At 39.5% G+C, this 25,196-nt stretch overlaps 1 protein-coding gene across 3 annotated transcripts in view; it reads right to left on the reverse strand.

Moving 5' to 3' along the window:
- Positions 1–25,196, reverse strand: part of zzef1 (zinc finger, ZZ-type with EF hand domain 1) — a 244,983-nt gene that overhangs the window by 204,186 nt on the left and 15,601 nt on the right. For all 3 annotated transcript variants that reach the window (XM_072589324.1, XM_072589320.1, XM_072589323.1), the window contains exons 2-7: positions 22,926–23,070; positions 20,530–20,724; positions 16,372–16,549; positions 9,044–9,243; positions 910–1,120; positions 610–726 (exon numbers count right to left, since the gene is read on the reverse strand). In XM_072589324.1, the coding sequence (XP_072445425.1) occupies positions 610–726; positions 910–1,120; positions 9,044–9,243; positions 16,372–16,549; positions 20,530–20,724; positions 22,926–23,070 (1,046 nt within the window). The remainder of the gene's footprint in view (positions 1–609; positions 727–909; positions 1,121–9,043; positions 9,244–16,371; positions 16,550–20,529; positions 20,725–22,925; positions 23,071–25,196) is intronic.

The following is a 25,196-nucleotide window of genomic DNA, read 5'->3' on the forward strand; positions in this document are numbered from 1 at the left end:
GTGAGTGAGTGATAGAGATTTAGATTGAAGTTGCTTCCTACTGATATTTATTGTGCCAATGAAGGTCGCAAAAAAAAGGGTCATATTGGGGATAATTGCTATGGTATAAGCTAGCAAAGGAAAACAAAAGTCAGCATAATCCCAGAGACTAATCGGCTACTGGCTGATTAGAGCAGACTGGTGGTCTGCTTAACCCGTGGGGACAAGGTTCAGGAAGGGAGAAGTGAACCAGTCTTATTGGAGTCACTGTATACCACAAAGCAGCACATTAGCCAACTCATAACTTATTTTTAGGCAGCTTCATGGAATGAAAACATCACAAAACATGTTAGAAATATTATCAAACATAATTTGAGGGAGGCACAGAAGAAGTGTTACAGGAGAGAAGTGGAAAGTGAAGAGATTCGAGAGGGAACCTTAAAGTTTGACACTTCAAATCTCTCGGCATGGTTCCCAGTGATCGGGATAAGGAAACCCAAATATACCTAAACGTCAGAATTGGAGTAAAAAGGTGTAGCAGAGTTGGAGGAAACATACAAAACGCACAAGAGTCATTTGCATTGCATTCAAAATCCATTCATCATTGTAAGTTACAAAAATTAAAATTACCCTGCAATCCTGATGAGAAAGCCGTCCACTTTCTCTAAAACATTCGACGACATGAAGCTTGGCAACTCTGTGGATCCTACAGTGAGGGACAGCGGTGGCATGTGCTGTAGTGCTTTTCTACAAAAGCAGAGAAAGAACAGCAAGTTATACCTTGAAATGAGTATCACTGGCACCAACTAATAGTGGAGGAAGAAAAAAAAATCAGTATGTATATGATTCCATGATTCTATACAGCGTGAAATTGGAATCACCCCTGGGTCAATTAGAAATATTTTGAATATAGGAGTAAGAACTACTTACTGCGTTATTCGAAGGACATTTTGCGCAAGGTCAGGGTTTGTTTCTATGGACGCAGTCACCAACGTTGTTAGCAAGGTCAGGTACCAAATCGCAGAAGCATCAGATACTGAAACTCCAGATTTCTTCACAACCTGGTATCCCATTGTCTTTAGTCCATGAATCCTTGTGTCACAACCATCACCATGGCAACGTTTAATATTTATCTGTACAACTTATTAGAAAAAGAATTTGAAAATTACTTTGCTGTCACCTTACCTCTTCGTTCACACTTTGTATAATTAATTTATTTTTCTTAAACCTAACTAGTATTTAAACATACAAATGCATGGGCCAACAAAGAAATCTTATTAACCTTACACCTTAAAGGAAGTTTCCAGTTACATTGGGTTATAATTACAGCTCTCAAGTGTTGCTAATAGGGACAACTTTATATATTTTGTCCGTCACTTCATTCTCCGAACGCTCGCCATGATCACATTTTGCCAAACCTTTAGAAATAATAAATAAGCGTACTTCATTCACAGGAGTTGGGCATCACTGGCTAGGTCGGCATTTTATCGCCCAGCCCTAATAGCCCAGAGGGCAGTTAAGAGTCAACCACATTGCCATGGATGCGCAGTTACATGTAGACCAGACCAGGTAAGGAGAACAGTTTCCTAAAGGACATTGGTGAACCAGATGGGTTATTTTGATAATTGGCAACAGTTTCATGGCCATTAGACTCTTGATTCCAGAATTTTATTTAAAATTCAAATTCCAGCATCTATCATGGCAGGATTTGAACCTGAATCACAGAACATTACCTAGGTCTCTGGATTAATAGTCTAGCAATAAGAAAGGAGAAGAACGCAGTGGCTGGAAGTTTGTAACTGTGTGACATGTTCCTGACTTAGGGAAGTGGAAAATGCATCCTTCACTGCACTAAGGTTGCTGAATAATATGAGGATGGGATGATCTGACTGCCTTAATACTGTATAACTAATAAAGCTTTGCACTTAAATTCATAATATCAGTCTTTTGCCATCTAATTCAAAAAGTAGCATCTTAAAATAGTTAGAAATCATACAGCAATTCTCAGTCTAGAATGTTCACACGTCTAATGAGAAAGCTTTAATCGGAAAGTTAGCTTAGAAAGGTTATCAAGCAGCAAAGAGACAAGACAGGCAGAATTGTTCTAGTTTTCTTACTCATTACCTAAAGCAAACAACTGACTGACAAACCCCAGGCTGTGGCCAGAAAGGTTAGGAAATGTTATTTTTGTAGTCAAAGAAAAAAAGGAGTGAACAACTGAAATGCTTTCATGAATTAGGAAAGTACAGCAAAATTGCCATCTGGCATGTCTGCAGACTTGCTGGTGCTGGTTAGTGAAAATGCCAACATACAGGTAGTTGAATTACTCCAGACACAAGGCAAGATTATGTTCCATCTTTGAGAGACTGAAGGGAAGCAGCAGTGCATTCAAGGACCCCACATATCCAAACTATAACTGAAGATCAGGCTGACCAACACAACAGCTTTCAATGAAACACGAGCTGTCAGTTTCACTTACAACAACTCCAAGCAGTAACATCTTCACTTAGGCACACTGAAATTATATGCATGTATCAATTCTGGTCAGTGTACAACTGAAATACAACCTCTACTTATTTACAATCTATGGGTTTTGTTTTGTAATAAAGAATGTATTTTCTGACCAAAGTGACTGGCTGCTGGAAATTCCAACTCCTAGAAAATTTCAATTGGCAGATTGCCAAATTTGACTTTATTTATTGTTTTCAGATATACTAAAATACAGTACAAAGTTCTGTTTGTGTGCTTATACAGGCAGACTGTACCATACAAAGTACACCAGGGTAGCAAAACAGACCGCAGAATACAGTGTTACAACACAGTAAAGGTGCAGAGAAAAAGCGGGAGAGAGATCAGAATTAAGGTTTGAGAGGTCCATTCAAAAGTCTGATAACAGCAGGGGGAAGATGCTGTTCTTGAATCTGTCCGTACATGTATTTACACTTTTGTACCTTGTGCCCAATGGAACAGGGTAGACGACAGTATAACCGGGATGGGAAGGGTCTTTGATGAAGTTGGTTGCTTTCCTGAGGCAGTGGGAAGCATAGTTGGGAGTCAATGGACAGACAGGCGAAAGTGGGTATTGCAGATGCTGGACATTAGAGTCAAGTTTACAGTAGTGTTGGAAAAGCACAGCAGGTCAGGAACGATGAAGGACTTTTGCCCGAAACATTGATTTTCCTGCTTCTCAGATGCTGCCTGACCTGCTGTGCTCTTCCAGCATTATTCTAATCTTGACTCAATGGATAGAAAGCTGGTTTGCATGATGGACTGGGCTGTGTTCGCACTCTCTGAAGTTTCTTGTGGTTTTGGAACAGCAGTTTCCATACCACACTGTGAAGCATCCAAATAGGAGGCTTTCAACAGCACATCTATATAAAAAGACAAGTGAATTGTGGACATGCTGAATTTCCTTAGCCTGAGGAATTAGACACATTGATGTGCTTTCAAGTTGATATGGCTGGACCAACACAGATTGTCAGTGATCATCACTCACAGGAACTTGACACTCTGGACCGTCACCACCTCAGCATTACTGATGCAGACAAGCGAGCATCCCACACTCCAATGTTTTAAGTCAATGACCAGTTCCTTCATATTGCTGATGTTGACAGAGAGATTGTTGTATTTACACCAGGCCACTAAAGTCTCAGTATCTTCCCTATACTCTGCCTCATCACTGTTTGAGATTCAATCTACAATGGTGTCATCAGCAAACTTCAAAATGGAGTTGATGCAGAATTTGGCCATACAGCCGTGAGTGTACAAGGAGTACAATAGGGGACTGTACCCTGTGCAGCACCAGTGCTAAGGATTATCATGCAGGTGGTGTTTTTGCCTATTCCCACTGCTTGCGGTCTGCAGGTCAGGAAATCAAGGATCCAGTTACAGAGAGGGGAGCTAAGACCTAGTTCTTGGAGTTTAAAGATGAGCTTGTTTGGAATTATGGTGTTGAAGGCAGAGCTGTAGTCAATAAGCAGCAGCCTGACATAAGTATATTTTTATCCTGACATTCCAAGGATAAGTGTAGGGCTAGGGAGATGGCGTCAGCGTAGATATGTTACATCAGTAGAGGATTGCAAAGGATCAGGGCAATCTGATTGGCTCGTGTTGATGTGAGCCATGATGAACCTCTCGAAGCACTTCATAATTATGGAGGTCAGAGTTACCTGGCAGTAATCAATAAGGCATGTTGCATGATTTTTACTTGGCATCAAGATGGTGGTCACCTGCTTGAAGCAGGTGGGGACATCAGATCAGAATAAGGAGGATGAAGACGCCAGTGAATATACTCCAGCCAGCTGTTTCCACATAGGACCTGAGTTTGGGGCCAGGAGCTCCATCCAGGCTGTTCACTTTCCCTGGTCAGCCTTAAGAAGGTCAATCTAACATCTGCAGCAGTGACCAAGGATACAGGTTCACCTGAGACTGATGGTGTGGGTAACGTCAATTCACAGCATTTCTGTTCAAACTGTGCATAGAATGCGTTGAGCTCTTTGGGTAAAGATATACTGTTGCTTGCAATCCTGTTCAACTTCACTTTGTAGCCTGTTACATTGTGTAAGCCTTGCCACAAATGACAGGTGTCCATATGGTTAGTCTGGGTCTCAAGCTTGGTTTGGTATTGCCTCTTGGTGTCTCTGATGGACTTACAAATGTTGTACCTGGATTTCCTGTATAGGTCATGGTTGCCCGACTGGTACACCTCAGGCTCAACTTCAACAGGGAGTGGATCGCCTTGGTCATCCGTGGTTATCAACCAGGGAACATTCAGAATAACTTCTTCAACACACCGTCTTCTACACACTTACCACTGAGGTCTGTAACAGTAGTGGCATACACATTTAGGTTGGCTGCTAAGGTCTTGAATATGGAATTTTACACCAACTCTAAGCAATCTCATAGAAGACCTTCTGTTTCCTCAGACCAACACTGCACTACCTTCTGTACTGGGTCCTCACACTTCAATTTCTGCTTGTAAGCTGGGAGGAGGAGTGACACTGCTTCTGTTCAAAATGAGCATGGAATCATTGAGCTCATTGGGTAAAGATGTGCTGTTGCTAAAGATGCACTTGTGTTCAGATTTGCCAAACTGCAGATGGGGGAATGGAGCAGTGGGCATCTTTGAAGGTTGCATAGCAATAGTCAAGGATTTACTGCACATAATTAAAATCAACGTTGAATGATCCATAATCAAAGATCCAATTTATAAAGTGCAAAAAATGTCATGTACAAGTGTTGAAAAAACAAGGGTACAGAAAATGGGGCATTTAAAAATTTAATCAAGATCTAATTAATCTATATAACAGACGGCAGAAATATATCATTTGATCTTTCATGTCAGAAGTAGAACAATAGATGATTGGAACACAATAACTAAACAAAGTCAAAAGATATTTCATGTATTGGATGTTATTAGTGTGAAAGGAAAACACACATTTATCTCCTCTTCAACAATACAATCTGTAATAAACACAAGTTCCCACTAAAGATTTTGTCCAAATTGCCGTGTTATACCAGAAAATCTTTAAAATCCTCCAAAACTAATCAGGAGAGATTCTTCACAACTAAAAAACAGATAGTTGCTTAAAAAACAAATCAGTTCCCTATTGTCAAAGGAGGGCTGCCAGCTCAGGTGTGACTGTTCATAGATACAATCTGTCTAAGCAGTGCAAAACAAAAAAAAACAACTAATCTAAATATCAGACTTCTATTAAATAAAGTAATCTAAAGCTGTTTTCAAAATATTTTACAACATGAGGTAGGAGAGGAAGTAGATCATTCAGCCTCTCAAGTCTGTTCCAACATTCAGTATCGTAGCTAATGTATTTGTTTCTAATTCCACATTCTGATTTACCAACTGGCCACCATAACTTCTGTTTTTCCTGTCTTTCAAGCATCTATCCACCTATACCTTAAAAATTTGTAAAAGCCCCACCTCCACCACTATGAGAGGAAGTGTCTCAGTCTCTCAATCCTCAGAACAAAGTTCTTGCATCGCTGTCCTGAAAGGGCCTACTGTTGAAACTGTGCCTCGACTTCTGGACTCACCCACACTGTTTCCACCTCCGTGTTAGGATATTCAGGACCTTTTAAGGTTCAATCAAGTTACCACTCACTCCTTTAAACTGCAGTGGAAGCATGCCCAGTCTGTCCAACCTATCTTCATAAAACAATTTGCTCATTCTAGGTTACCAGTCTTGTAAACATCCTCTCAATCATCTTCAATGTACTTACAGCTTTCCTTAAATAAGAAAACCAAAATGCAGACAGTATTCAAGATAAGCACACTCCAATATCTTATATAAGTGAAGCAAAACATCCCAACTTTAATGTCAATGCCCCTCAAAACGACAAACAGCACCCCTTCAGTTTTCTTGATTCCGTGCTGTACCTGACCCTCACTATAACACCTAAATCTCTCTGCACCACGGAAATCCGTACCCATTTTCCATTTAATTTCTTCCAGCATTCTTCCAGCCAAAGTAACCAATTTCATACTTTCCCACATTACATGCAGTCAGATTTTTGCCCTTTCACTCAACGCACTTATTACTGTCCACCTACAACTTCCTTGTCTTCTTCACCATGTACTTTCCTACCTATTGGGTGTCACCTGCAAATTTCAGGATTAGTCTTTTGCTTCCCTCATCTAAGTCATTGCTGTACATTTTTATAAAAGTTGAGGCCCAGCAAACATCTGCCTGGGACTCCTCTTGACATATCCTGACAATCAGACAAACACATTTACGCACTATTTTGCGCATCCATGGTAATCTTTAACCCCTGTACCATGACCTTTTATTTTCCCTTTGATATTACCACCTTATCCAATGCATCTGGAAATTCAAGTATTGTTAGTGAGTTTTGAGAAGATTTGTAGCTCACGTTGATGTTCTGGATGTAAGGTTTTTTAAACTTACATCCATTCACATCTAAAGACATGCCTTAATCCATAGTGCATGATACTCCTTCAAAGAACCTCCAATTAATTTTTTAAGCATGACCTTGCACTTTCTGAAGAATGCAACTATAATCTCATCAATGATCAATTCTAACACAAGTTGTCAAACTACCTGGTCTAGATCACTTCCTCCCTCCTTCTTGAATAGAGGGATTATATTTATTACTTCCCACCTTTTTGGAACCTTTCCTGAACCCAGGAAGTTCTGAAACTTTAATACCCACACATCAACTACCTTACTGGCAACCTCTATTAAGATGCTAGAGTGATACCCATCTGGACTCAGAGACCCGACAGCCTGCAGCGACATCAGTTTGCCGAGTTCTACTTCCCTCATGATAGTAATTTCACCAAGTTCCTTTCTCCCTCCCCCTTGCATATTTATCGCTATTAGTGGAAGAGTTTTGTATCCTCAACAGCAACAGAGCAGAACATTTGTCCTTTTCATCTACCATTTCCTTATCTACTAATTTCCCACTCTCTTTTAGAGAACCAACAAACTCTATTTCCTCTTTTCCTTTTAAGATACTTGTCGAAACTCTTGCTAAGTTTTTACATTTCTAGCTAGTTCCCTCATGCTCTAATTTCTTCCTCCTGACTAACATTTTAAACACTGACATTCTTTATATTCTAACCAAATCATCTAACATGCCACTTGTCTTTGTGCAGTTATATGCTTTTTCCTTGTGTTGATGTTTCCCTAAATGTGTTAGTTAACCATGAATGGTAAGCCCTTATCGAGTTTTCTCAAGTGGTCCTTAAATGTCTGCTACTGTATTTCTACTGATCTTTCCCTCGTGTGCCAGTTCATTTCAGCCAGATCAGCTTTCATGCCCATAGTTTAAAATACCAGTCTTTGACCCAACTTCCGTCCCTTTCAAACTGATGTAAAATTCAATCGTGTTGCAGTCACTGGTCTCCAGGAGTGCCTTTATTCTGGGTCAGTAATTATTCTTGATGGGCTGAAGGGTCTCTCTCTCTCTCTCTACTGTATGATTCCGTTACATTATGGAATGGAGAAAGCGAAGAAGCTTCATGAGTAAGGGAAACCCATTTTGCTTTTCAACAGGTAGCTTGATAATAAACTTCACAAACCGCAACTGCTCCAAAAGTGCAGCTTTCATTGAAAACTCAACTTTAGAGATGAAGATATATATTCAAGGCCCAGATTAACTTGGATGCCAGAAGTTTCAGTTCAGAAAAATTCGAGTCAATTTTTTTTTCAAAACCAGAATACAGAAGCTTGGCTAGCTCATCAAGGTGACATGGGAATGAAGTCGTCATTGTACATGCACATGTAAACCTGTACTTTCCCATTAGAAAAACAGTACACAGGAAATTAATGCCGCCTACAACATTTTTACTGTTATACAAAATTTGTTCTGCTGCATGCTTCACGTGCGTACAATGAAGTATCAAGTCTTTTGTTTTCCAAAAGTTAAATTTTAGTCTTGTATGTTGCATGGACGTACTCAAGGAGTTATATAACTGTACAGTACAGGAGGCCATTCTACCATTATCTTTTCAAATCCAACTCATTCCCTTCACACCTCAGCTTTCCATGTATTGCTGTACTTTTTCTCTCCCATTTATCCAATTCCCTTCTGAAAGGATGACAATGCAGGACTTCACACAAGTTCCAAAATAGACCACATTTAGTCTACAAATTCTGTACAAGTTATTAGCCCCTCCAAAAAATATAGATTGCGCAATCACTATATAACTTAGAGTTGAACCATTTTATTTTACCTATCAATGCCCAGCCACAATAATCAATTCCAAAGTAGCCATTTTCCCTCCCTTGCTACAAGAGTTACATTTGGAAGAACTTGGTCAAATTAAACAGAATGAACCAAGCAAGCTGCTGCAGTGCCTAACAAGAGAAAGTGCTATATAGGTTCATGCACGAGCTAAACATTATGAATTTTATAACTTAGTCTGTGTCACCCAGCCTGTCAGAATTAATCTTCAGATTACACTCTAATCTCGGCCTGTATTAGAAACCATGTTTACTGCATGCATGCTGAATGCAATGCAAGATTAAACAGACAGTTTGTTTATACCCTGATTTCAACCAAAAGCAAAGCTCTGTACAATTACTTGGGTGGTTGACGTTTGCATTGTCCAGCAGAGTGACGTATCCAGTCATGTTACTGGGAATACGGACATCACGGATTTCCTGCAGATTGCTGGGATTCCTCCCCAAGGATACAGTGACCTGTTGTGGCATGTAGCTTTGATCACTAGCTGCCACTGCTATTGATAGGTGCTTCAGTACGACATCAGGTTTTAACCGCAACCTACAAAGTAAAGAGCAAGTTCATTCACACTGAGAAAATTTGTGTTTGAAAATTAGACAAATATATGTAGTGCACATTTGACGAATAAAGCATTTACACCAAGCTGGAGAACAGCATTTAATTTATTCTTCCTGAACCTCTCACCACAGTCCAGAGTTTGACAATTTGTCCCAATATCAGTACACTGATTTTTTTTTCCCTGAGCAGGGAGAGGTGACAGTCATCAAGAAAGGAATTGACTTTTGACACGTCTTTTGACAACAGCTTATTAAAGGAACTGATACTGGAACTCAAAATCAGCCAGTACTGGAAACTCTTGGGAAGTTAGTACCAGTGAAGCCAAGTTATTATTTCAGGGGAGGCCACTCATTAAAGATTGAGGTCAGAGCTGAATGGTTTACCCAATCTTTTCTGATAAATGGTACAATCGATGTGATAACAGCCATAACAGTGTGGTACAAACAGAAAAAAAAAACAGCAAAAGAGGGGTCACTGGGCCCTTACCAAATCTAGACACCTCTCAGCGACAGGTCTTGTACATTTTGGTTTTGACTTCCCAAATTAATTCTATTTTTTCCCCTCATGCTTTACCTTCTTTTTAAATCTTAATTATGCAGGATATACATCAGTTACATTTTGGAAAAATCATCTTTTTAATCTCCCTTTTTTTAAATTGGTGGTCAACACATTGACTTCTACATATTTACCAATTAAAATTGTCAATATTTATTTTGTTTATTAATCTGACCCTTAAACTATGTCCATTCAACAAAATCCAGCCCAGCATCGCTTGCCTTTCATTATAAATCTGGTCCCTTGAGCCTTGGTGTCATGGTGAACCAGCAACATACCTTTGACAGACACATAACCTAAATGTCCTACAGACCAAAGTCTAATCCACTCCTCTCTTCCAAATTCATTCCAGATCGGACACCGAACTACTGGAATTGCATACAAACTGACCTTGCTTGGGGCAAGTGCCTAGGTGAAGGCAATGATGGGTAAAACAAAAAAAAAACACTTGACATTTATACAAAGGGAACATATAAATATAAAAGGTAAATATAAGATAATTATGTGAGCATAAGATGCCTGATGAAGCAATGACACTGGGTGAGCGGCCATGGGAAGAAATCAAGAAGTGAAGCAGATGTAGTCCCAAGCCATTGTGATCAAGTTTGGACTTTGAAAAGATACCACGGAACGCCAGAGTTTAGGAACACCCCATGCTTTTAAGAAAAATTGTAACATTTTCATGGGTTAGATTGCCCAATAAGTGATCATATTGAGCTCGCCAGCAATCAGGGTGGTGGTACAAAACACAGATTGCAATGGGGATTTAAATTGCAACCCTCAGATGCATCAGTTTACAGAATCTCATGCAGCAGCAAACCAGCACACAAAGCTACTTACATAAGCCCAAAAGTATGGTGCTTGATTTTTTTTTCCTCTCTAGAGGCATAATTCATGTTATTGAATAAATTCTATCTAAGTCATGTTATACGTGAAACTCAATTATAGACATAAATACAAAAGGATCTGGCAGATCGGAGATTCTCTCGAAGCTTTCTGACACCATGTTGAGAATCGTGCAAATTAGCACTGGGTAGATACATTTCTGGGAGCAACTAAGCTTTTACATTTCACTCTCTCACTTTCTTGATATTTTCTCTCTTTTTATTTGAGATGGCAGGAGGAGGAGGATGGTGACATAGTGGTAGTGTCATTGAACTATCAACTGAGAAGCCCAAGTGAATACTCTGAGAACATGAGTTCAAATCTCACCCAAAGCAGCTAATGGAACTTAAATTCAAAGAATAAAATTGGTGTATAAAACCAATCTTAATTATGATAATAACTATTTTCAATTGGCCTGACTCTCAAACGTTCTTTAAATAATGAAATCTACCATCCTTACCTGGTTTGACCCACATATGACACGGGACCGACAGCAAGGTAGTGGACTATTAACTGTCCTCTGAAATGGTCCCTTTGTTCGTAGGCAATTAGGTACAAACAGTAAATGCTTGCCATGCTGGTAGCTCCCACACTCCATGAAAGGATAAACAAACTTTGAACTAAGTTGAACTTGGGGTGGCACGGTGGCTTAGTGATTAGCCAGGACCCAGGTTCGATTCCAGCCTCAGACTGTGTGTGGATTTGCACATTCTCCCCGGGTCTGCATGGGTTTCCTCCGGGTGCTCTGGTTTCCATCCACAGTCCAAAGATGTGCAGGTCATGCTAAATTGCCCATAGTGCTAGGTGCATTAGTCAGAGGGAAATGGGTCTGGGTGGGTTACTCTTCGGAGGGTCAGTGTGGCCTGTTTCCACACTTTAGGGAATCTCATCTAAGTGAGCTTGAAAATGATCAAAGGTTGATTATTTACATCTTGAAGCTAACTGCTCTAGTTGTATTTTCAGATCCATACGTCAAGGGCCAAGAACAGTACTGAGTTCCTGATGTCTGCCAAAGGGATGACGGATACATTGTGGTCACGATTAGATTTGTTACTTAGTCATTTGCAGTACTAAAAGTAATGACAAAATTATGCAATCTGTTCTGTGTAATAGTACCCAGGCCCAAGTAAATCCAGGGAATCTAACTATACCTGAGGGAGTAAGGAACAGAGGTAATACTGATGGCGTTAGGTGAAAGGAACAAGTGTTTTGTATTGATATAAATTAGGTCATTATAATTATTATTACTATTATTATTATTTGTTATTGAAAGCAAAATACTGCAGATGCTGGAGACCTGAAATAAAAATGGAGTCATTCAGGAGGTCGGACAACATCTGTGAAAAGAGAAACAGCTCATTTTTCAAGTCCAATAAGACTCTTCTTCAGAACTAGAGATATTTTGTTTCTGTTTTCACAGAAGACACAAACATACAGGAAAAAACAAATAGCCATGGAGCTAATGAAAACAAACTTCCAGGACTTGATAGCCTGCATCTTAGCAATATTAGAGAGGCAGGTGAAAGGACAATGTATGCAGTAGATATTATTTTCTGAAATTCCTCAAATTCTTTGTCACAGGTAATTGCAAGCTACAAAATGCAACACCATTATTCAAGGAAGGGGAGAGTAACAAGAGAACTACAGAGCAAACACTCTGATATAATACATTAAGAAGCCTTAGTGCAAGTAGCAAATCAGAGTATAAACAGACAAAATTAACAGTCTCATTAAAACAAATTTGGCTGATAACTATTGGAGATTGTTGAGGATTAGATAAAGAGAAACCAATAGATATAGCATGCCCGGATTCCAAAAGGGCATTCCTTAAGGGGTCATACAAAAGATTAATATGTAAAATAAGAGCTCATGGAGTTAAGCATAACATCATCATGGATGGAAGACTGGTTAACAGAAAGCAAGCAGAATAAGGATAAAAGAGCTTATGTAAAATAGTAGGCCCACCGTTATCCACTATTTCTAGTGCAAAACCAGTGTCTTCCACTGCAAAAAGAGAAAAAATATATGTTCCTCTCATTCTACCTCACCTTAACACCATCAGCATTACCTGTATTCCTCTCTCCCACATGTGTGTTTAGTTTCCCTGGAGGTACTTGGGCCCAGATGCCACTATTTTGAACAGTTGCATTATTTTCTCATTACAGTAATTAGAAAAGAGTGATAAACAGATCATTAGGAGAAAGTGAGGACTGCAGGTGCTGGGGATCAGAGCTTAAAAATGTGTTGCTGGAAAAACGCAACAGGTCAGGCAGCATCAAGCGAGAAGGAGAATCAACGTTTCGGGCATAAGCCCTTGCCCGAAACATCGATTCTCCTTCTCCTTTGATGCTGCCTGACCTGCTGCGCTTTTCCAGCAACACATATTTAAGCAATAAACAGATCATTGGTAACTTGGCAGCCGTGATTGATGGAACACAAAAATAAATCCATCAGAACCAACAACACAAAGCTCAATGGGTATGTAACTTTAGAGAAGAGTTGCAAGAGTATGCAAAAGAGATACAGTAGATCAAATGAGTGGGCAAATGTAACAAGGTAGAGAAGAGTGAGGGGTTAATAATTTTGATATTTATAAAAGAGCAAAGATTATTTTAAAATCTCAACTGCACTCAGAAAGAACACAGTTAAGAAGTGACATGGTGGCAGCTGAAGTAGAAGATCAGTCCCAATCTTAATGGATGAAAACTCAGGTTTGAGAAGCTAAATGATTTACAGATTCCTATTTTTCATGTGCATGGCAGATGCGAAATTTTAATTCAAATATAGGATTGTAGAATAAACCTGGAACAGAAATCAGTATTGGTGGCAATAAAAGTGCTGAATTATTGTAAAAACCCATCAGATTCACTAAAGTCATTTCAAGGAGGACATCTGCCTGGCCTCACCAATCGGTCAGAAGTCACACAACACCAGGATATAGTCCAACAATTCTATTTAAAATCACAAGGTTTCGGAGTGCCCCTCCTTGTTCAGGTGAAGTGATAAAATCTGGTTTCATGTGACTTCTGACTTTGTCCACTCCAGTCCAACACTGACATCTCCAAATCATGGTCAGCCATAGGGGACGTTAGATTTTCAGCAATCTGCTTAATTCGTTAAAGGCTACATAAATGTTTTTGAAAATTAACATGGGAAAAATGGAAATTTGGACACTGCTGTTTGCAGAGAATGCACCAAATGTGCTTTTTTTCAAAAAACAATTCCAAGGTCAAACATAGATCTGTGAGATGTTCATTTATTGGTTAGAGAGAGTCATATAACTACTTTAAAAAAAACTGGATTTGATACTTTTTAAGAGACAAGATGGCACCAGGTAGCTTTGGAATTAACAAGTGCCAAGCAACACCTATTGAATTTTCAAATTATCATTTGTCACAGAATTCAGAAAGGTAGTCGTACTCAAGACATCTGGGAAAGACATCTACAAGTGATGACAGGACTCACTTTCTCATCCTCGGAGTAAAGGAAAAAAAAGCAACCTTCATAGGCTTTGAAAAGAACATCCAACTTAAGCAAAGACCTAGGTCTAACTGACTGTCTATTCAATTGAAGATCATCCATACTCTGCAGCCAATAATGTGACATCATGCCAAAAACAAAAGAACTAAGAGAAAATTACTTCATTCCACCCTCACGTTTTGGACTCTTGATCCACGAGAGTCTTTCTTCCTATATTTTCCACCCATAATATTTCTACAGAGCTGCATCTATCTTATGTCGATCTTATTTGTGAATGAAAGTGTGCAAGCTTGGGTTTAAAGGCGACATAGTTTAAATGTGTAGTAATTGAATAAATTTTGCCACAAAAGCAGAAGTTGCTGAAAATTCTCAGCAGGTCTGGCAGCATCTGAGAAGTTCGAGGAAGGGTCACCGGACCCAAAACGTTAACTGATTTCTCTTCACGGATACTGCCGCATCTGCTGAGCTTTTCCAGCAACTTCCATTTTTGTTTCTGATTTACAGCATCCACAGTTGTTTCGGTTTATATTTAATCAATTTTACCACTTGTTAAAGGATATGCTCGTTTATAAGATAAGGTTTTTCTTGTTGACTAATGAAACCTGGTGTGAATTTCTTTTGCCCTAGACAACATCAAGATCAAGCAATTTAAGCATTTTGGTGATTCAATTGGCCATTTTTACATTTGCCATGGCTCATGGAATAGTGGGGTTTCTTTCGTTAGGGTCATGAAAATTCTTCACCTTCTGAACTACCCTAGCAAGGTCCACCAGGGTCTTCACAAGGAAAGTTAGAGATTGGTAAAGCTAATGTCTTTGCCTATGATGCCTATGACTTGTAATTTTTTTTAAAATATAAAATCTTTGCTCGCAGTACTGCATCAGTACTAAGGTTGCCTTTTAATAAATTTGTACTCAAGTCCCTTTATCCAGAAAGCATGTTTTAACTTTAACAGATCTACAAATTCACTTCATTTTACTTTAATTCTTCATATATTTGGCAAGCTTGGAAACTTTTATTTCTCCATTCCCTTAAAAACGGCACAAATGATTAAATTGCTTCAATTTTTATGACTCAAACTCAATTTAGTCCGAGAACTACAGAGGAACCTTGATTATCCGAATATCGATTATCCAAACAAGATCGAAGTCCCGATAGAAACATTACATCAAAGACGTGTTTTCAACACTGATTGCATCTTTTGTTCACAGTGATGAAAAGTGAACGCGGTTTACTGAAATGCTGCTGAGAACAGTCCAGGACATCGATGGGAGCCCAGGCACTCTCTCCAAATGACTGACCTCCCGCTCTCTCTCTCTCTCCCCACACTTTCCCTAGAGTTCTACACAGCCATGTACCCTAAACCCCCCCCACTTCCCCAAGTAATCTCACCAATACTGTCCTGTACAGGACAAAGGTGGAACCTGTCAAAAAGTCACAGTAAAATGTTGTCCACACGTATGGCATTTGGAGACTCGCCCCTCAAAAGGCAGGAGCAGCAGCAGTCTTGTTGTTGGTGTACAGCCCGACTGCCCCCGGGGGGCCGGTGCTGGACGGGGGCACGGCAGGGTGGTGGTGTTGGATGGGGTTGGCGGCGCGGACGGTGTTGGGGGCAGTTTTGGATGGGTTTGGGACCAGGCATGGGCGTGGATGGGGTTGGGTGCAGTGTTGGACAGGGTTGCGGTTGGGGGTCGGGGGTGGGGACGGCGTTGAACAGGGTTGGGGTCTGCGGTGGAGGTGGTGGGTGGTGTTGGACATGGTTGGGGGAGGGGGCAGGGGTTCGCACGAGGTGTGCTGCTGCTGCCTAGTCTCCTGGACAAGGAGCAGACTTAACAGAACCCCAGAGGAAAGGCATTGAATCAATTAACTGAATAATCAATTATCCGAATGAAATAGCGTCCAATCATCTCATAAGTGAGGTTCCTCTGTAAACAAATATTCGTTCCTTCAAGCAAAATACAAAGGTAAAAGGTGAAGTTGCCATAGCTATAAAGGACCATAGGGGTGTTTTCTCATTAGAGATGGGAGGGCTTGAGGAGGTTCCTTCACGAGCACCTCAACCATTGCAGGAATTGAACTCATGCTGTCGGCATAACTCTGCATCACAAACCAGCTGTCCAGCCAGCTGAGCTAAGTGATCCCCATATGAGTATGTACATGTAAGGTTTCTGGTATGATTGGTCTGCCCACCTGATCCAGTGTGAACAAGAACTCCCATCTGATTGCCAATAAGAAGTGGTTTCTCCATTGGTCATCTTGTCAATATCTGTAGAGTTTGAAGATGCTTCTATGGTGGTGTAGCACTTGATTATCATCTTCAACTTATCTAGCTCTCGATCGCTGTCTGTGGAACACTGAATTGTCTGCTCTGTAAAGAGTTGAGAAATACATTACATTTATTAGACACAATTCAAACAAAAATACACAGCTGTTTATGAATGCTTATCCGTGATTTAGCTTGGTTTTGGTTTCCAGAATTCCATTATGGGAGGAGTTACAGTTAGTCTGTCTATATATCTTTAAGAGGCATGCTTGCGATATCACCACTAGATTACAACGTGACCTGAGGGCATAAGTGTTTCAGACTACATCTTACCTCAGGTTATTTGAAGCATGACATGGATAACAAATGTCAAACCAGGCACTGAATGTAATCGGTATATACATCAGTGAGCTGTCATCAGTTTACGTTGGTTCTTTTAATGTCACAATACCCACGTCCAGTTTCTTTTATTATCCCTCGTAATACAAGAAACTAACGTCTAGTTTAAAGTCATCAAATTAAATAACTTTTTTTTAAAAAACTTCCAAACACAGATATTCAAACAAACTCCAAATGCTGTTTCGATTTGAGTTGAATAACTTGTGTTATCTTGTTTTGGGACGCATTTACCAAACTGCTTGTCAAATCATGGGATACATCTAGTTGTTTCAAAATCTGCAATGACTATCAGAGTGAGGCTCAAACGCAAGAGCTAAAATAAACTACAATGTGTGTAATTCTCATGCCTGCAAATAATACAGATCTTCACACCGGGGTCCAAATGAGGGGGGAGGTGGCCAGCAGTTTGAGACAGGTGAGGTGGTGACACAATGCCAGCTGGGTGTGGAAGAGGACACATTATCAGGTAGGTGGCTAAGTACCGAAACAGCTCAGAAGGGTCAGGCCTGAGCTTGGGAAAAAACAGGGGATGGGAGGGGAGGCATGCATGATCATTGAGAGCACGATTATTTTTTGTGATGAAAGGGTGTTGGGAATCAGATCAGGGATGGAGAATGTCAAATGTCCTTGGAGAAACCTGGAGTCATCAGTAGTCAGTGTTATCAACAGAGAGTGCTGTAGAACAGGATAGCATGTATCTGAACTCCCAGCAACTCCATTACAAAATAGGACCAGAATCAAAACGTTGGCATGTGTGTTAAAATTATCTAAGATTCTGCGGAGATCTGGATAACAAGTGAATTATAACGGGTCATTTGGCTGTCAAAACAATGGGAATGCCAATGGTGTTTCATTATGTTTATATGACACAGCAACTTGGAGCAATACACAAGCGTGGTTAAATGTCAACATCCTATTACTGTGTAATTTGCGCTGTTCAGCTGATATTTTTGCAAATGTGGTATTTTGCTCCCAGTCTCACTCTTTAGGAATATTAAATGATACGTAGTTGATGTGAAGTAAACTTGGCGCAGCGACTTAAGACTCATACTGTGATCCAGCTGATGTTGTTGCAGGACAAGTGAAATCCTAACGTAAATCTGATTTGATAGATCATAGTGTTTTTTAATGGTCTTTCATCGAAACAAGCTTGTAAGATCCAAGTGTAACAATAAAATGGAAGTTTATTACACAAAACTCAAATCCTTACACTGAGGCTATTTCCTAACAATTCTCAACTATCTCTTTCACTGTGAGTAAGTGTTTCATACATCTAACTTGAACCAGGATTTCTGCTAATTTGAACTAACAGTTTTCCATGCTATCAGTTTTGCCCCTCTGCCAAAGAAACCTGCTCCTTCTAAAGTCAAACCTAGTTAATGCGCCTCAACATTTATTTCACACTCAAAATTCTTCTAATGCAAAAATAGCTCCCATAATATCCCCAGAGTCTCCCATTTTCCATACTGGTTCTTTAAAAAAGGGTCCAGAAATAATGACAAATTAATCATTAAACCCCCTCATACTCTCAGACCAAAACCCACATGCCACTACTTCAAAAGCCAAACTCAAAAGCAAATATCGAAAAATATATAAGTATATATAAATCTCACACCCTAGACCACACCCATCAGGAGTGTCCTTTTACTAACAAGAATCTAACAACCTCTCTAGCATGGAAAATTAATTATTTGTGAAGTCTCATTTCGCCAGATAGTAATGATGTTGACAGTTTTAAAAATGCCAAAATTAAAAATAGTTTACATTTCCTCTCGGCACCTGGTTCAACATTGCACCTACCTGTAACAATTTCTACTTCCTGCTCAACCCTTTATTTCACATTCTTTCAACCTTTCTGCTTAAAGAGTTCCATAGTTGTTTTCTCTGTTCACTCAAGTCCCAAAAGCCCTCTTTTGCTCACTCTTCCATTATTAGCTTGCTCTACAGTAATAGACAATAATATTTTGAGCTGAAATGTGCAAGGATGTGTTTATTCAATGGTAGGTACCACAGGAGGCCCTGCTATAGCAAAGCCTGGCCCTGAAGGCATTTGAATCTAAAGGTACATCTTATGCAGTTAATTTTAAGATATAATGCATCAACACGCTAATGGATTGTCTTCAAATCGACTTAGTTAAAAAAGTTCAAATTAACAAACTGAACTGCAGTGAAAATACTGGGTGTACAAAGCAAATTCTTTCCAGATATCGGATTTTTTTTTGCAGAGCATCTATGCAATGTTAACTTGAAAATTGTTACTGCAATATTCATGAGTCTCGATGTGTATCATAAAGTTATTCAACAAGAGAGAATCACAGCTCTGCCTGACCCTGACATACATTAGCACCATTAAATTATATAAGTAGCACATCAAACATCAAGCTTAAACGGTCACAAATTAACTTCTGTGCAGAAACAAAAAACCAAACATTATACATTTCCTTGGGGCCAAATAAACAGTTTAAGCTTGCTGGTCTCCTAAACGTGAATTTGAGGGTAGCAATTTATCCCTGAAATGATTTAGACTGCCCCTTTGAATTCTGATGCAAATAAATATCATTTACTGGAATGATCAAGGCTAAGACACTTTGACAATTCTTCCCTAAAATCATCAGCTATTCTAAGTTTTCCACAATTACATTCCTGGTTCACCACCTTTCTTCTTCAGAGTCCAAGTGTTCTCTTAGTGCCCTGGAAATCACTTTGCTCTCTGTCATTGTTTTACAGTTAGACTCTTTTACACATATGTACATATATTACTTTGAATCATTTTCCTTGCCACCTTCGATCTTTAATATCTCTCATCCTCAAACCTTTCCCCGACCTGTTCTTCTGTTTCACTTGACTCTTCCCCCACTTTCTCCACAACATGAAACCCATCTCATTTCCACCCCTCTTCAGTCCTGAAGAACAGTCACATTGGAATGGAAACATCAACTCCGTTTCCCTCGCCACATAGGATGCTGAGTTTCTTATCCTTCCCGGTTATCTGCTGCCAATCCAAACCACAAAATGGGTATGGACTTGATGATTGACCAAGTTGTTTGGAGCTCTTCCAAGATGGCTCAGTGGTTAGCACTGCTGCCTCACAATACCAGGGTCCCGGGTTCGATTCCGGCCTCGGTGACCGTCTGTGTGGAGTTTGCGCATTCTCCCAGTGTCTGCGTGGGTTTCCTCCAGGTGCTCTGGTTTCCTCTCGCAGTCCAAAGATGTGCAGGTCAAGTGTATTGGCCATGTTAAATTGCCCGTAGTGTTAGGTGAAATGGGTCTGGGTGGGTTACTCTTCGGAGGGTCGGTGTGGACTGGTTGGACTGAACGGCCTGTTTCCACACTGTAGGGAATCTAATCTAAAAAATGGCCCTGGGTACTTGCTCCCCAACACACCCCATGAAATAAGGGTTCAGTATGCACATTGTTCTCAGACAGTAGGACCAGTTTTGTTGCCACTTTTAAAAGCATTGCCAGAGACCAAGAAGTGAGATTCTAAACACATTAAAATAGACGAGGAACCATGTGGGGAAAACACATACTTAACCATAACACCTGACTACCCTCATAAACAGCTTCACAAAGGTTTAAGCCAACCAAGACCTTTAACTGTTTTTAAAAGTATGTTTGACAAAACGAATAACTTTTTTAAAAGCCACACTCATGCCATATATACTATATAACGATAAACATCTTACCATTTTTTTTCTCTAATAGCTGCTTTAGGCAATCTTTCAAAACAGAGGAACGCATGGCACAGATGTTGTTGTAACTGTCCATCACAGGGAATGGAATTGCACTACTTGGAATTCGGTTCCTGTGGAGGAAACGCAAGATTTTTGCAGCATGAACACCCATGCGCTCCTTGTTTTTTGAAAAGATGTCAACAAACCCTGGAAGAAGAAAATAAGAGAAATAAATGCAAACAAAAGCAACCATGTACAATGAATGAAAACCCCCCAGTTACAATGTGCCACTCTGAAAACCTAAGACAACTTCCCATCTTCGCAAAGTGCATAGTACATCTTGGGAACAACGCTGGTTAGAACAAGCGTTGACAAAAAGAAAGCCCCACAATAATTACCTTTCAATCCCAAACAGATAGACAACATATTTTAAAAATATTTTGAAGGCAAACAATAGGTCAACTAAAAAAAGTTATAAATTTCTTTTTGGGGAATTTTCCAGTTTGTTGCAACACTGAAATTTTACCCAACAATTAGAGTCCACTGAGGAATTAAGCGCACACAGTAGATGTGCAACTCTCCTGCCCAGCTCCTACCATTCAAGTGGATGCCAGTCTTCCACAAGTATTTGCGGCTAATGACTTTATGGTCAAAAATATGAAAAAGGAGTCAATATTTTATAATTTCTTTCACAATTGTGATGTATAGTTAATGGAATCTACCATATAGGGACAAAATAAATATTGGTACTCACTGAAAATCAGACACGGAATGAACAATAATAATATATGTGGACCACTTGTCACCAAAAATCAAGGCTGCTTCAGGAAAATCATGAAAACTTAATGGTAGCACAAGGTACTGAGGTACTCAGAAAAGCAAATATTCCAGGCACAGAGATGCCAATATGGTATAGCCAAAATGGGTTGATCATATAATCCAGATGCTGGATACTAGACCCCCATTCTATGGAGGGTTAAAGCTTGAATGGCCTCCTGGTCAGTTCAAAGGAAATAGAGATGGTCTAAAAACTCATGTGAAGAATAACATGGTTAAAGCAACATTTGGAGCACAAAGTATGCAGCGAGGAAACTTTAAAGGAGGTTCTCTAACGGCTTAAGAAAAGATGTCAAGGGAGATCAAGGTACAAATGGCATTTTCAAAAATAAAAAAATTCAAAAATAAAGTACTGGAACGTATTATACATTAATCTCAAACCCAAGTCTATCTGAGGTCTGCTAAGAGAAGCCAGGAAAATGGAAAACAATTAACAGTTAGATCTCCCACATTAACAGTGACCCTCAAATGTACATGCTAGAGTAACCACGTTTGGCTGCAATATCTGCATAATGTACAACCTACATTCATGGACCAAAGAGAGAGAAATGTGAAAAAAATTCAAAAATTAGGCATTGATAAAGGTTAAACTGTTAGACTTAGGACAGATCCTAAATTTCAGAATAGAGAAGCTGGATAGTCCTGACAATAAAGACTGATAAGAACATCAGTGAGAAAGGTTCAGGAAGCAGAATCACTACATGTGGAGATTAGGAATAAGGAGCCTGCTAACAATGGTTATGCCATCGGCTAGGGCATTAAGCAAAAAGAAATTGGAGCTTGTAACAAATGCAATGTAATAATAATGTGGGATTTTAATTTTCACATACGATAAACAAATAAAATTGGTAAACCGATACAAAGGAAGATGAGTTTGCAAAATGCTTTTCTAACAGTTTTGTGGAACAATATATTCTGAAACCAACTAGGAAGAAAACTATTTTATATCAGTATTGTGCAATTAGGCAGAATTAAATCGGTATTCTCACAGCAAAGGATTCTCTGGGAAAAAGCGATCATAACACAACTGAATTCCATATTAAATTTGATAGCAACATATTCCAACGGCAAACAAAAAATTTAAATTTAAATCAATCCAAGTTCATAGTGTAAGAGAAGAGATAGCTATGATTGATTAACAAAATAGACTAAAAGGTCATGACAATAAATAAAGTGGAAAACATTTAAAGGGAACAATACAAAACACTTAACAAAACACTTTGTTAAAATTACAAAAACTTAATCCATTCATGAGTTATGAAGTAAGCCACACTGGATCAAAAGAAGTAGTGTTTAATGTTAAAAGAATAAACACTGGGCTGATGTTTGGGAGTATTTTGGAAGCCAACAAAACACCAAAAACTTGACAAGACATGAGAAAACAGAATATGAAATAGCACAGAAGCAGATACAAAAAGAATCACATAGCTTTTATACAGTGTATAAAAAGGAGAATAATTAACACAAATGTGACAACAGAAATGTTGATGAAACATTTGTCTATCTTCACAGGAAATGACAAATAAAGTAACAGCTTTTAATTATTGCAATTTAATAAGGAGTATCGCTACCTGGTGTGAGGGAGCACCCCTGTAGTTGCCGAATCACATGACTTAATTCACCCTGCAGATTGGCACCACCAGAAGTTTTCAATGACTCCAACATGTTCTCCACAGCAACTGTGCCATCTCCTTCTGCATCGAACTGAGCAAATGCCTGGCAAGAAAGCAATTGAAAGTGATATAACAACAATATTCTCTAAAGCTGAAGAAGGCAACTGAAGAAATTACTACAAATAGTTATCACTAATAGGATTAGACTATAAATTTTGATCACTGTGTACAGAACATTACATCTAAGTTTGTTTTTGTAGTTTTAAATTCTTTAAGAGAACACCCATCACTTTGTCAATGAAGTCAAAAATGTTGGCAAAGAAAAGGAGAAATCATAAGGGGTCAGTCTTGGCTCAATTGAATTGCTCTCACTTAAGCCCCAGAGCAAATCACAGAGAATGAACCAAAATCCGAATCCAGAAGTAAGCTCAAAAATCTAAACTCTCAAGCCATTGCAGTACTCTGAGTGCTACACTGTAGGAAGTGCAGTCTTTCAAATAAAGCATGCAACCAAACTGCTTCATCTCAGATAAATGTAAGTAAGCAATACCTTTCCCTTTTTTATAAATTAAATGATCTGATCATCTATTTCACTGCTGCATGAGACACCTTGTGGTGCATCTAATAGCTGCCAAATTTCCTACATTTAAATAAGTGACTACATGTGAGATGTCAATAAGTGTGGTGCTGGAAAAGCACAGCCGGTCAGGCAGCACCTGAGGAACAGGAGAGTCGATGTTTCAAGCATAAGCTCTTCATCCTGAAGAAAAGCTTATGCTCAAAATATCAACTCTTGCTCCTCGGGTGCTGCCTGACTGGCTGTACTTTTCCAGCACCACACATTTTGACACTGATCTCCAGCATCTGCAGTCCTTACTTTCTCCTACATGCGAGATGCCACTGGCTGTCCTTTGCTTTTGTCCCTCCTTAGGAAATGAAAGTATGCTAATCTTTTCTTTGCTTACTTGGAATCCAACTTGGGATACATTCCTCAGATCGACAGATAATCGTCACTAAAATAAATAGCGGTAGTTTCATCGACTTGAGGGGAAGAGGTGAGTTTGCACTATTAATGGCCAAAGATCTCCATCAGAAGTTTGATGAGACATGACTTGGCCTATTGTAAATAATTGACAGAGATCGATTACGACAATTAGTCAACAACTCCATTATTGTGGCATTGTGTGCCACCCAGGAATGTGGAAGATAAACTCGACTGGTTTTCTTTTTTTTGATCCAGCAACTCAAGTTCTTCAGTTTCCCTTCTCTTGTTCTCTCAAATGGGATGTAAAGAGATAAATAACTTGCATGCAGTGAAAGTTAGCTAATTTGACTTAATGATTTGATCTACAAAACTGTGACTGATGGCTTTTTCCTTGAAAAGATAACTCAAACCTTCAGAAAAAAAAATCCCAAATTAATATAGCTCTCAAGTTTATAACACGCCACAACGTTTGTCATTTATATCTGTATAATAACTTTACCACACCAGTAGTATGCAGGTAAAGGGTTTTTAATGGAATGTAGGCAAAACGGACAACACTGGCCTTTGCTGCCCCAACTCTAATTGTTCTTGAACTGAATCGTTTGCTCAGCCATGTAAGAGAAAGTGAGGACTGCAGATGCTGGAGATCAGAGCTGAAAAAGTGTTGCTGGAAAAGCACAGCAGGTCAGGCAGCATCCAAGGAGCAGGAGAATCGACGTTTCAGGCATGAGCCCTTCCTGAAGAAGGGTTCATGCTCGATTCTCCTGCTCCTTGGATGCTGCCTGACCTGCTGCGCTTTTCCAGCGACACTTTTTCAGCCATGTAAGAGGGCAGTCAAGGTTTAAACATATCGCTATGGGTCTGGAGTCAGATATAGTCCAGACCTGTGAGGATGGCAAATTTCTTCCCTTGACGGACACTGGTGAATCAGAAGCGTTTTACAATAATCAGCAACACTTTCATGGTCACAATTACTGAGATGAGCATTTATTCCAGATTTATTAATCAAATTGAAAGTCCAGATTTCATGGTGGAACCTGACCCCAAAGTGCCAAAGTATTAGCCTAGGTTTCTGGGCTGCTACCCAGTGACATCACCAACATAACATCACCTGAAATGTAGATAAAACACATGTTGTCAATAGCCCAATGACTTATTGAGGGCACCTCACAGTTTGTACTTTAGCGCATTCTCAAAGACAGGTACTCATCACTCCTATTCAAATAGCTCAGCATTATTGTTCT

The sequence above is a fragment of the Chiloscyllium punctatum genome, chromosome 19 (genome assembly GCF_047496795.1).
Source record: "Chiloscyllium punctatum isolate Juve2018m chromosome 19, sChiPun1.3, whole genome shotgun sequence".
NCBI lineage: Eukaryota > Metazoa > Chordata > Chondrichthyes > Orectolobiformes > Hemiscylliidae > Chiloscyllium > Chiloscyllium punctatum.